At 43.7% G+C, this 13,717-nt stretch overlaps 1 protein-coding gene across 1 annotated transcript; it reads left to right on the forward strand.

Annotated features, from left to right (window-relative positions):
- Positions 1-679: 679 nt before the first annotated feature.
- LOC124260926 (hybrid PKS-NRPS synthetase pytA-like) lies at positions 680-9,389 on the forward strand. Its single transcript, XM_046695249.1, has 8 exons — positions 680-706; positions 3,852-4,036; positions 4,255-4,415; positions 5,065-5,268; positions 5,490-5,671; positions 6,035-6,209; positions 6,416-8,793; positions 9,312-9,389. Exons 1-8 carry the CDS (start codon positions 680-682, stop codon positions 9,387-9,389), a joined length of 3,390 nt encoding a protein of 1,129 aa, XP_046551205.1.
- The last annotated feature ends 4,328 nt before the right edge of the window (positions 9,390-13,717 follow it).

Here is a 13,717-nt window from a genome sequence, read left to right on the forward strand (position 1 = left end):
ATCGACAATGAGAATATTGTCAGCGAGAGACAGTTCACAACAGTATTGTACATGCACTTCCAGCTAGTATAATATTAGAGAAAATATTTCTTCAGATTATATATTTGGGAATTTAAGAAGTGTATACTGTTTCTACATGGATTTCAAGAGCAGAACACAGAATCAGATGAGTTTACTTTGAAAATATCTGTATTCAGGAAACTACAAGAGTGTCTTAGACGAGTGTGTAAGATGATCATCATTATCATCACGTATAACATGTTTTGGTAAGATCCAGTTACATTATATAACAATTAAATTCAACACCGTAAAGTAGTTAGAAGATGCACTATGCGACCAGCGTTTGGTCCCTAAATGTGGCGTGTAGTGTTATCGCTGATATGCTTGGAATGATGCCTTGAGTATCTCTAGGACTCCGCCAGTTGCGTCAGTTTGTTTGACCACCACCACAGTTGAGAGGGGCAATGGTCAAGGGGGCTCTCCACAGCAAGCATTCAAACATCGTTAGTGCCATCTATGCTCACAGACAACTTAATGCTCTGATATCTCGGTCTGAGAGCTCGACTCGATGTTTCAAGTGTGCAACAGACGTACAGACATGTCCCCATGTTGGGTATAAGACTACAGGGGGAACCTCGGTGTCCCAAAGCCGACACCCTGTGTTACTGTTGTCTCCTCGATGGCGTCCACAAGGATCCCCCACCATGTAAGTAGCATTCGTTCGTTCCTTGTCATTAGGCAGAATAAGGTACCAGGCCCCGATTTCTCGAAACAAACTTAAGTTTTTACTCAAATTTCAAACTGAGTTTGACAATTTGAAACAGCTGAATTTTTAACTCAACTGCATTTTTTAACTAAAAAAAGCCCAAACAACTTAAGTAATCTATCCACCAAACTCAAATTGTCTGCTAAGTTTGAGTTCAATATTGATTTCAGTTTATTCTGGGAAATGCATTTTCCTGCGTTTTCTCAAATTTGAGTAAAAACTCAGACTTAAGTCAAAACTCAGACTTAAGTTTGTTTCGAGAACTCGGGGCCAGATGTATCATATCTAGTGATATTTTACCTCCTTTGTTCTAACCGCCTTGTTCCACGCCGCACAACTTAACATGAACAAGGGTAGTCAGTCGTGGAGCGGACGGGCACTAGGTATTCCACTGGTGCATGTCCCCGCTTGCACTACACAAAGGTCAGTGTCTTTTTTTAACAAAGCACCCCGTCCCATTTAGACTTTTGCAATTATTTTTTAAATGGCTACATTAATCATATTGAATAATGTGAGGACAATGAATCCGGACATATGAGAAAGAATATTTTTGGATCGGACGATGGACAAGCTCTTTGATGACGATGTCATCTCTAGGTATAGAATGCCAAGGACAGCTGTTTTTGACATTCTGAATGAAATAAGACCACATATTGAACGCTCCACTAAGCACCTCAATGCACACACGCCATTAACACAGCTATTATTAAAGCTTCGTTTTCTGAGCCAAGGAGTGGGGAGACTGGTGTTGTGACGGAGATTAGAGATCGAGTTTCTTATTCCATCGTATCAAAATCCTTCCACGGGATCATTGAGCAAAAATATGGAGACGAGAGAGAATCGCTTGACGGCAAGAACTAAATAACTTACATATTTCAGTACATTCTATATTTAAAGGCTGTAAGTGTATCCTCCCGCTATTTCCATGTAATGAGAGGACTCCAAATACTAAACCTGACATCTGACTAGATAATACAATATGAGATGTTCACGATATGCAATGAAATGCATTCTCTCTAAAGAAAATTCATATCCGAAATTTGTGCAAAATAGTTTAAGCCAAACTAAATCTGCCTTAATGTCTAAGTGAGATGGCAGTCACGAAGTGAAAGAAGCCGGTGCTTATCCTGCGTGGAAATGTCGCAGTGTAGTTGATCCAAATATATGGTGTCATCAAAACTTGAATCTCAGCAAACTTTTGTGACATTTAATGGACGCTGTTGTACTGATGCCGGGAGTAGGTGAGTTCACATTTATCAGTCACAGTGTAACTGGTTGTATTATGTCCTCATCGGGCCTGTGAGAAAGCTTCGACTACCATATGTGACTATTCCACAATGGAGGTGTGAACATTCCGGGTAACAATACTAAAACAGAAAAAATATCACAAAAGTCCATAAAAACTACTATAAAACAATACATAGGAAACTACTCAGGTGAAACGATCAAGTGTTATTTGTACAATTGGTTTTTTTTTATGTATAAACCTATATATATACATCGACATGTTACCGATTTACCGTAACATGACTGAAATTTATTTTCCCAGAATATTAAGGGCCCACAATCATTACATATGACAGTATCATATACTATGCAAGAAAGGAATACAAGAGTTGAAAGGTTGGATATATATGACGGAATTTTACTGATATTCATACAGAATGAATACCAAATATGAATTTCTCATGACTGAATGTGTCAGGAATGATTTGTGCCGGTAGAAACGCGACGCAGCCATGAACACTAACATGAAAGGAGCGTGCACCATGGAATGTTCATTGTATGTTGTCCATTTAGTGACTACACCTTACCACACTAAGCCGACCAGTGTTTCCAGGGAAATGTCTGTAGTTCTACTTCACTGTTAGTGACTCTCTGTCTCAAAACTAATACTGACCTACCTCCTGATTCATGAATCAAACACAACCTTCTTGCCATACATCTTACAGTAAATATACCACAGAGTAATATAGCCACCACCTAGCGCACATATAGACGCACACACGCACGCACATACATGCACGCACACACACACGCACGCACGCGCGCACACACGCACACACACAGACTCACATACATACACACTCACGCGCACATATATACTCACACACATGCACGCACATACGTGCACACACGCACATGGGGAACGGTGGGCGAGCTGGCTAAGGCGCCAGGATAGTGATCCAGCGAGGTTGAAGTGTCGGGATCGAGCCCACATGTGACTGCGTGTAAAAACCTTGGAGTCAACTTTGTGTGCAGATTCTTTCAGTGTTGTGCAAACTACTATGACTATGTGTCCCAGTCCACCCAGCTGTGAATTGGTACCTCGTTAGAATGAGCAAGCCATAATAACTCGTTGCGCCTAGTGGATGCAAGAGTTGTATATTCCCCATGGAGTTGAGATTCATAATACGATGTGCCATTGAGATTGACATCCAATGATCGAGGGAAAAAATATCAGCGCCTTGAGCATGCACTATAGTTGCCTGGATATGTGCGCTATATAAATATCCTATAATCCTATAATATACGCGCGTACATATACACGCATTCACACACACACGCACGTACATATACATGCATACACGCTCTCACACACGCACATATACATGCACTCTCACACACACTCACACACACTCACATATACACGCACTCACAAACACGCACACACACACGCACATATGCATGCACTCACACACACGCACGCACATATACATGCACACACGCATATATACACGCACTCACAAACACGCACATATGCATTCACCCACACACGCATATATACATGCACACACGCACTCTCACACGCACCCACATACACACACGCACACACATATGCATGCACTCGCACACAAACGTACATAACTGACACGGGGTTGTAGAGCGGCCCCCACTCGCTTATACTGAACTCAAAATTCACATAGTATGTCAATTTTAATGCAACTTAGGTGTTGTGTTCAATGTGGAGGTTTTCAGTGTGCGTGCGTGCGTGTGTGTGTGTGAATTGTGTTTTGTTTTTGTTCTTTCGTTTGTTTGTTTTTGTTTGTGTTTATGTCCAGTTCAGATTTTCTTTCTTTTTAAGAAACAACAGACGGCAAAGAAGATGGACATTGCCATCATTGGCGTGGGATGTCGATTTCCCGGGGCTTCCTGTCTCAGGGAATTCTGGAAAGTCTTGGTGAAGGGAGAAAACCACGTAACAGACATTCCGCCAGACAGATGGAACAAGGACAGTTTCTATGACCCGGATGTAACAGCCATGGGCAAGTTCTACTCTAAAAAAAGCGGGATTCATAAAGAAGTAAGTCTATAGCTTGTCTGTATGATCCTTCTACGAACCAAGATGATAGTAACTTTAAACGCGGAGCGAGTTCGTGGTTGTTGAGATATTCTCCTTGTTTTATTCGTAATCAAAATACAAATACAGAATCCAAATTTGTTAGCTTCTTTGATTAGCATTGAGTGTTTAAATTTTGTTATTCCAGTTATGCAGACTTTGACAACAAACTGTTCGGTATCAGCGAGAGCGAGGCTGCCCAGATTGACCCCCAGCAGCGCCAGGTGTTGGAGTGCACGTACATGGCGCTGGAGGACGCCGGCGTCACCAGACAACATATAGCAGGACAGAACGTCGGAGTCTACATAGGTAAGTCATGTAGCCATCACTCTGCAGGTAGATTACTAACATCGCATATTGCAACCCAGCTAACAAAACACCAGACGGGTATTTATACTTTAAAAGATAAGGAGCGCCACACTTTCAGGTTACATTCTGTTCTGGTAAAACATACTCCCAATATTTGTTGTTTAGTTAGACGAGATCATGAGGAATTGGAGGGAAATCCACACATGTTTTAATGGGCAGTGGGGTAGTCTTGAAGACACCATAACAAACAGTTCGATATATATAGGGGTAAAGACCCGTGCAGATCCGGGTTACAACTGATCTTCAGTAACACATGCTTGATGCTTGTCGTAAAAGGCGACTAACGGGATCGGGTTGTCAGGCTCACTGACTCACAACACACAGTTTAATATCCATAGGGGTAAAATGTGTGAAGCCCGTTCTATTCCCAGTTGTTGTGAGGTGCGGTCTTTTTCTAAAATGTGGAAATGTTTGAAGCCCATTTCTGGTGTCCCCCGCCGTGATGTTGCTGGAATATTACTAAAAGCGGCTTAAAACCAAACTCAGTCAGTCAGTCTAAAATGTGGAGTAAATCTAATCTCGCTCACTCTGAGAGGACACGAGTGATGACTGGTGTCTGTCTATAAGATACTCATTTACCTACCACCAGGTGCCATGAACAGCGACTTCACCGTGAGGATGACTGCCAACTCTCACGAGATCGACCACTACTCTGTTGCTGGTCTCGCAGGAAGTGTGTTAGCCAATCGTGTGTCCTACGTGTACAACCTGTCCGGACCCTCCATGGTAGTGGACACAGCCTGTTCCTCGTCTCTGGTGGCCATACACCAGGCAAGCCTGGCCCTCCGAGCAGGTGCGTGTACATCCCGTCTCAGTAATACTTCTGTTATATTTACAACTGGCTACCCCATATATCTTACATTCTCTTTTAAATATACCCATATGTTGGAATGCAAATGCAACGTATCAGTACATCTAGATGTCTACCTTTTCTCTGCCATGTAAAAGGTAGCTAAACAATATCTAGACATTTCATTTGTGTCTCACGCATCACAATCCTCATGTGTTGTCCAGGGGACTGTGAGATGGCGCTCTGTGGGGGCGTGAACCTGCTGCTGCACCCCACAGTGTTTGTCCCCCTCAGCAAGGCCCGGATGCTGTCCCCCAGTGGCCAGTGCCACGCCTTCTCCTCTAACGCAGACGGGTACACGAGGGGAGAGGGGTGTGGGATCGTCCTCCTCAAACCACTAGCACAGGTGAGCAAGTTTGGTATCGCGCTGCTTTCAGTTTATCAGGGCGTGTCTGCCTGATGTTGGATCATTTCTACCGGGATGAGACACGAGCACTAACACAGGAACATAATTTGCAAATGAAATCATACGTTTCTGCCACGCCTAAGGGACGCAACTCTGTATGGCGAATTGCGGCGTGTTTGAAGACTTGAGTATTCATGCCTCCAAGCTGAGGTACCCTACTCCAGTTTGTCTGGGTATTATCAACAGTAAGAACCAGAGTCTATATTGTGAAACCGAGTCACATAGTGAGATCAAACACTGTTTCATATTATGTATGTGTTATTTGGAATCAGATTAAGTGAGTAGTGTGTGTCCATGTTGAAGGCACTTCATGATGGTGACAACATTTGGGCGACGATATCTACTGGTGTAAACCAAGATGGTCGAGCGGCCCAGCCCATCACAGCGCCATCTGGTAGCCAGCAGCTTCAGCTGCTCCAAGACCTCTACAGGGCGCATGATGTTGACCCTTACGCCGTCGAATACATTGAGGCCCACGGTAAGTCTTTGTGTGTTTGTGTTACACTATATTCTCATGGCGTTCGTTTATCTGTCAATGATCAGTGTACAGATACAGATTAGATACATAGTATGTATTCCTGAAAATATAACAGTTGATTTAATGTTTAAGGCCACTAAATTGCAATAATTTCGGAGGTTCAAATAGTCAGCTCCGAATCAATCTGATCTGATTATGTTTCACAGGTACTGGCACCAAACTAGGCGACCCTATCGAGGTCAACGCGTTTGGAGAATTCTTTACCTCTGATGGGAATCCAAGAACACGTTACCTGGGTTCTGTAAAGACCAACATCGGCCACCTGGAACCAGCAGCAGGGGTGGCTGGTCTTATCAAGGTCCTGCTAATGATGAAACACAACACAGTCGTACCATCTCTTCACTTCGACAAGCCAAACGAACATATAGACTTTGAAAAGTTTCGGTTTATCATTCCACAAGAACCTTCACAATGGACATCAGTTGCGAAAGTAGCTTGCCTCAATTCATTTGGTTTTGGCGGAACTAATAGTCATGCAGTTTTACATAGTTACAATAAACCACCACGTGCCAGCAGGCCCATCTTGGGGGCTTCACATATTGTATGTTTTTCAGGCAGCACCTCAGAGTCACTGAAGAAAAGTCTTGAGAACTTTCTTTCTTGTGATGATCTCACAGACGATGACCTGCCAGCATTGTCCTACACATCGACAGTCAGAAGGGAACATTTCCCGCATAGAAAGGCATTTGTTGTGAAGACTATTAGTGACTTGAAACAGCAAGCACAAATAATACTGAAGAGCAGAGACGTCCTTGACATTAACGCAAGCAAGTTGAAGATCATCTTCGTCTTTTGTGGGATGGGCACTGCTTGGCCAGGTATGTGTGATGGCTTCATGAAAAACAACAAAACTTTCAGCAAAACAATCAACATGATTAATGCGTCTTTGCAAAGATTCGTCTCCTGGTCATTGACAGAGAGGCTCAGAAACGGTTATGACGTACAAGAACCTCATTTCGGCCCAATCGCCATATTTGCTTGTCAGGTCGCTCTTGCCAAACAGTGGGAGTCCTGGGGAGTAAGCCCAGCCGCTGTTGTCGGTCAGTCAGTAGGGGAGGTGGCTGCAGCACACGTTGCTGGTATCCTGTCACTGGATGAAGCTGTGAGGGTCATCTTTCACAGGACACGAATCCTGGCTGAAGCCACAGGAGGTAAGATGGTTCTTGTCAGAAACCTTAAGACAGAGAAGGTACAAGACATTTGTGAAGAAGTTGCAAGCGTGAATATTGCAATTCGTTACAGCCCTGTGTCGTGTACAGTTAGTGGTGACTCTGCTGCCGTGGATGAGGTGAAGTCACGTCTTCAGTTGTCTCACAGTGATCTTATGATGACTGATCTCCCTGTCAGTGCCGCATACCACAGCCACCACATGGACCGATGCAAGCTGCAGTTAGACAACATACTTGCAGACCTGAAACCCTTACCAGCGAGAATACCTATGATGTCAACAGCTGCTTCTCACTCCACAGAGGAAGATGTCACATCATCTGAATACTGGGGTACGAATGTTCGAAATCCTGTTCAGTTTGCTTCAGGAATACAAAATTCTACCTCTGACAATCATCTCAATGCATTTATAGAAATTGGTCCAAAGCCAGTATTGAAAGCTCACATGGGTGACATTTTTCAGGAAAGTACATCATCGTGCATATGCCTTCCTTCCTTGACAGTCAAGTTTAGAGAAAAGACGATCCTGGGGACCCTCTCCGAGCTGTACCAGATGGCCATGAACATAAACTGGCAGGAGCTGTTTAACCACACAGAACCCCCAACACCAGTCCCGAGTTATGCCTTCTTTCACAAGCACCTAATGATCTTGCCTCCTATTACAGAGGAAGAAGTGTTTGGATCTAATGGAAACTCTGGAAGTCATCTCTTTGTAAAACTGTCACCTTCCACAGCCAAGTGCATACTGAACATCAGACCATCTACCTTTGGAACTGTCTATGAACACAAGGTCAAGGACATTATTGTCGTCCCAGGAGCAACCTATGTGGAAGCGGGGTTTGGAATCGCAAGATCAATGAATATTGCTGATGTTAGACATCTAGTGGTATCTGTCAGCTTTCTGAATCCAGTAACTCTGAAAAAAGACATGTCTGTTCAATTGGATGCTGATATTGAGGATCAAAGCCAAACTACAAATGACTGCACCAAAGAATTCACCATCCAAAGTACAGGTGATGTCATTGCAAAGGGGAGAATATGGGCGTGTCACGGTGAACTTCAAGAGGAACGGATGGACATAGAGGCCATAGAGGAGAGATGTACCCAAACAATCACCGGCGAAGAAGTGTATCAAATTCTGCAATATTCTGGATTTACATATGGAACTAACTTTGCAACCATACAATATGCATCAAGGGGGAAATCTGAGAGTCTCACAAGCTTAGCAGTCGGACAAAAGCTGAGAGAGGAGATGACCAACACTGTTATTCATCCTGCAATACTCGATGGAATGCTGCAGTCGGCAGCTGCATTCGACATGCAAGAAAGGGAATTTCTCCCAGTCGAGCTCAAGAATGTAATCGTCAGACATTCAATGGAAACAGAAATGTTTGTTTATACAAGAATGACAGACAGCAACGGTTCCCACACATCCTTTACCTTAACACTTCTTTCACCCAATGGAACAATCATAGCAAATGTTGAAAGATTCACAACAAAATTTATAGGGTCAGATACTTTTGATATTCACAAAGCGACATTCAAAACAAGCTTGGTTTTGTTGGATTCTTTTGACGTCTCACAGAACAGTGTTGATACTGGAACTGTCATCTTCACCAACGTAGATCTAACCAGTTTAGAACTAGCTTGTGTCATACATGAATTGGATCACATGGGTGTTGAAGGCACAAGACACGCTCTTGACTCTGTCATACACAACATCAAGCAAATCTGTTTCGTCTTTGCGGTAACTGACCTCCAAACTGACAGAGGAAAACCCTGCAAAAGAACTCACAAGTAGGATTATGTCCTTGAGACTCATTGCCCTTTACCTAGCCAGTAGAGGAGTGTCTATTCCTCTGGTGATAATTTCAGAAATACAAAACAGTGGAGAAAATGTTGCAAGTGGCTGTCTCAGTGAAGCTGTCAAAGGTTTCATCAGGTGTGTCTTAAGGGAGTACAGATCTCTTCACATTCAGCTTGTGGATGTTCTAGTTGACAATGACAGGAACTTCTTAGAAAGGCTTCCAGGGATATTATCACAATGCAGATCTGAAGATTTCAAAAGGTACCCTGAGATAGGTCTCCACAATGATAAAGTCTACATGCACACAATTCTGTCACACCCAAGCCTGCAACCACTGTTTCGATCAGTTACAATGGATGAACGCTCTGAGGGTATGCTCTGCACAAGATCAAAGACATCAATAGTCAGTCCGTTTTTCTACCCCAAACAAAAGACAGCTACATCCATGAAAGATATGAGTGATATAGTGGTGACTTCTGTGGTTGTGCATAGCCCCATGCTGCATGGACTTCGCAGTGGGTGCCCTGCAGGATCCACGGCCAATATACACCCAATTCTGTGTCTTGAAACAAATGGTAAATTGTCAGTCGGATCCAGACGTAGCCATCCTGATGTAATAACCCTCTTTCCTTCAAATGTTTGCAAGACTATCCAGGTTCCAAAGTGCTGCACCATAGACGTAGAACAGGTGCCTGGTTATGTTCCGGGTCATCTTACTATACTGTATCTGATGTGGAGTTTGTCCATTAATACAGCAAGGAACAATGTAGTCATTTTGTACACAAACAGCACTAAGCCATTTGCAAATGCAATGTCACATTTGTTTCTTTCACAAGGGACAAAGAATGTGTCATTAGTCAAGCCAAACGATACTGTACAGCAAAGAAGTGACTCTGTAACTTTGATTTCGACAGTTTTATTGACAGAAGTGGAAGCCAAAAGACTCTTGACATCGTTCACAAATGTACAGAAAATAATTTGCTTTGAACCTATCACTAGACGATCTGTCCTGGAGTACCTACTTGGAGCTTTGCAAAACCTGCAACTTCATGTCATACGATCATTTGAAATATTTTCTCCAAGGGTAATGACTGCAACAGTACCCAAAATGATTAAATGGATAAAATCCCACAGTAAGACGGTGCTCAAAATATGTCACAGCTTCAGTGACATCGTGGTATCAAAGCAACAAGAAACAACCACCCCACTTAACATTTCAGAAGTTCTTAATAGCACCGTGTTGTCCTTGTCTTCAGATAGCAACTTGGACATGAATTCTATGATGACACCAAGTTCCCACCTGTTCCAGCAGACAGGTTCCTATCTGGTTGTGGGAGGTCTCACAGGACTGGGATGGGAATGTGTGACATTCCTTGCAGCAAGAGGAGCTGGATGTGTGGTCATTCTGAGTAGACGTAAGCCTAATCCTGAACGACAAGCAGATATGGACCATCTATCTCAGCAACATAACTGCTACGTAACATCCATTCAAGCTGACGTCACAGTCTACAAGGATCTGGAATCAGCTATATCAAAGGTAAAGACACATTTGAAACCTCTCAAGGGTGTATTCTACGGTGCAGCTGTTTTACAGGATGCTTCCCTCTCTGAGATGACAAAGGAAAAACTCGTCACAGCTATGTCTCCAAAGGTAACAGGTGCTTGGAATCTTCATATCCTGACTGCAGATCTTCCTCTTGATTTCTTTGTCCTGCATTCTTCTGGTGCAGCTGTTCTGGGGAATGCTGGTCAGTCAAACTATGGAGCTGGTAATGGATTCTTGGACGGATTGGCAGTGTACAGGAGGCAGCGTGGAAAGAGTGGCCAGAGCATCAATTGGGGACCTCTCGACCTTGGGATGCTAGAGAACAAGGGATCTGTTCTGAGGAAGTTGGAGAGTCAAGGATACATGGTCATTGGTAGGAAGGACATAAGTCAGTGCCTGTCACACATGCTAATGCTGAACGAGCCCCAAGCCTTGATGTGTAGAATAGACAGACAGAAAATGGCAGAACAATTACAGAGGGATAAGGAAACAACCCTAATGGTACGACTTAAGACATATTTGGAACCTGCCATGAAGATCATAAATCAAAAGGCAACATCGGAAGGGGGCAAATGTTCTTTCAGTGTTGACAGACTACAGACTTGCACAGAGGAGGAGGGGCTGCAGATGTTGCGGGAATATGTAAAACAGCTTGTGTGTGATAAGGCTTTGTTGGATATAAAGAGTTTTCAGCTGGACGCCAACATGAAGGATCAAGGGGTGGACTCAATGTATGCCATGGAAATTACAGGCGGAATCTTGTCAGACATTGGAGTAAAGCTGTCCACTCACGAAATCCAGCTACAATCAACATGCAGCATTGCCAGAAGAATACTGGACTTACTGTCAGGTAAAGGGGAGGAACAGACGCAAGCCTATGACATGGAGTCCGTCATAACTAAACAAGCAATAAGCATGTCAATTGCAAGGTCAGTTTGTGGACTGAAGACAAACTGTGATCACAACATGGGTTTTGTAATCGTCAGTACCATTTCTGTACCAGATGTGGTAAATATATCAACATTGATAGCTGTGGCAAAAGAGTGTGTGTCGCGCCATCAGGTCACAAGAACCTCTTACATTCTTAGCCATGACAAAGTCTCCACAAACATGTTGCCTCTGGAGGATGCCTTGGACTTCCGTGTACTGTCCGGAGAAGACCTGTCCGAGGTCAGGAAACACACAGAGGAGCCAATGCATCTTCAGCACAAGAGCCCTTTACGATTCATATTTCTTACAAGGTCCCTACAGCTCAGAATGATTTTCCACAGACTTGCATTTGATTTGAAAGCCATCACAATCTTTGTGAAGGAACTTGAAAGCATGGCCAATGCAGCACAGCTGGGTAAACCCCTGGAAGATGTTGTAACTGATCTAGATGAGGATATTGCGAAGGAAATCCAGAAAGTTCTTGCTCCGGACTTCAAGAGAGTAAACCAGTTTTGGAAGACAAAGACAAAGTACATACCTTACAACAGTCTATCGAAAGGGTCAGTTATACACAACGTACAAACTGGTCACATCTTCCTCACAAGACCAGTAAACAATCACCTGTACACAAAAATCATGAAATACGTAAAGGACAGAGGCCTCACTCCTTTTGATTATCTTGCTAGTATCTACCAGCTGTTTCTTGCCTTTGTCAGCAGCAAAACAACATCAACCATCACGACCTCTGTTGACCTTCGTGGCCTGGTTCCTGCTCTGACTAGAACGCTGGGGAGATGCACGAACTTCATTCCCCTGATCTGCCAAATACCAGAGGACACCACTACAGTGGAAGAGTTCCTGAAGCTTAACAAGAAGACTATACAACACTTCACCCAGTATGCAATATATCCGTCAGAAGAAATCAAAAAGCTGGTTCCCGAGGACCAAAACCTTGGTACAAACTACTTCATATATGAAACTGATATCATCACCAATACATCTAACCAGTTGACAATAGACATGCCAGTCATCTTTGATTCCTCCACTGAAACATTCATGTACATTTGGCAGAGGAAGGAGACGAGGCTCATGGAGATGAGATTTCATCTCAGGAAGGATCTGTTCACTGTCTCCAGGGCAGAGGTCCTTGTCAAGGCATTCCTAGGTCTAGTGGAAGATTCTTTGAACTTCCCTGGATCAACTGTAGGGCATCTAAGACAACAAAAGTACATGACCTTGGACGAAAGGAGTTCCAAGAAACATGTCCTATCAGCATTGTGCTCTCTGATGTAGCGCTGTAACATCCACCTCTGGTGGTGCACGATTAACTTGGTCTTCCATCATTGTGCTCTCTGATGTAGCCCTATAACATCCACCTCTGGTGGTGCACGATTAACATGGTCTTCCATCAGTGTGCTCTCTGATGTAGTGCTGTAACATCCACCTCTGGTGGTGCACGATTAACATGTCCTATCAGCATTGTGCTCTCTGATGTAGCACTGTAACATCCAGCTCTGGTGGTGCACAATTACCGTAACATGGTTTTCCATCAGTGTGCTCTCTGATGTAGCTCTATAACATCCACCTCTGGTGGTGCACGATTAACATGGTCTTCCATCAGTGTGCTCTCTGATGTAGCCCTAAAACATCCACCTCTGGTGGTGCGAGATTAACATGGTTTTCCATCAGTGTGCTCTCTGCTGTGGTGCTGTAACATCCACCTCTGGTGGTGCACGATTAACATGGTCTTCCATCAGTGTGCTCTCTGATGTAGCACTGTAACATCCACCTCTGGTGGTGCACGATTAACATGGTCTTCCATCAGTGTGCTCTCTGATGTAGCACTATAACATCCACCTCTGGTGGTGCACGATTAACATGGTCTTCCATCAGTGTGCTCTCTGATGTAGCTCTGTAACATCCACCTCTGGTGGTGCACGATTAACATGGTCTTCCATCAGTGTGCTCTCTGATGTAGCACTGTAACATCCACCTCTG

The sequence above is a fragment of the Haliotis rubra genome, unplaced genomic scaffold, assembly GCF_003918875.1.
Source record: "Haliotis rubra isolate DU_JTF1 unplaced genomic scaffold, ASM391887v1 Scf781, whole genome shotgun sequence".
In the NCBI taxonomy this organism is placed as follows: Eukaryota; Metazoa; Mollusca; class Gastropoda; order Lepetellida; family Haliotidae; genus Haliotis; species Haliotis rubra.

What these genes read in the sequence shown, in the direction of transcription:
- LOC124260926 (XM_046695249.1), top strand. Translation starts at nt 680, where the DNA reads ATGGCGTCCACAAGGATCCCCCACCAT. An exon ending in TCCTCAAACCACTAGCACAG is followed by an intron (nt 5,672 to 6,034) that starts GTGAGCAAGTTT and finishes TCCATGTTGAAG; the next exon opens with GCACTTCATGATGGTGACAA. An exon ending in CGAATACATTGAGGCCCACG is followed by an intron (nt 6,210 to 6,415) that starts GTAAGTCTTTGT and finishes TATGTTTCACAG; the next exon opens with GTACTGGCACCAAACTAGGC.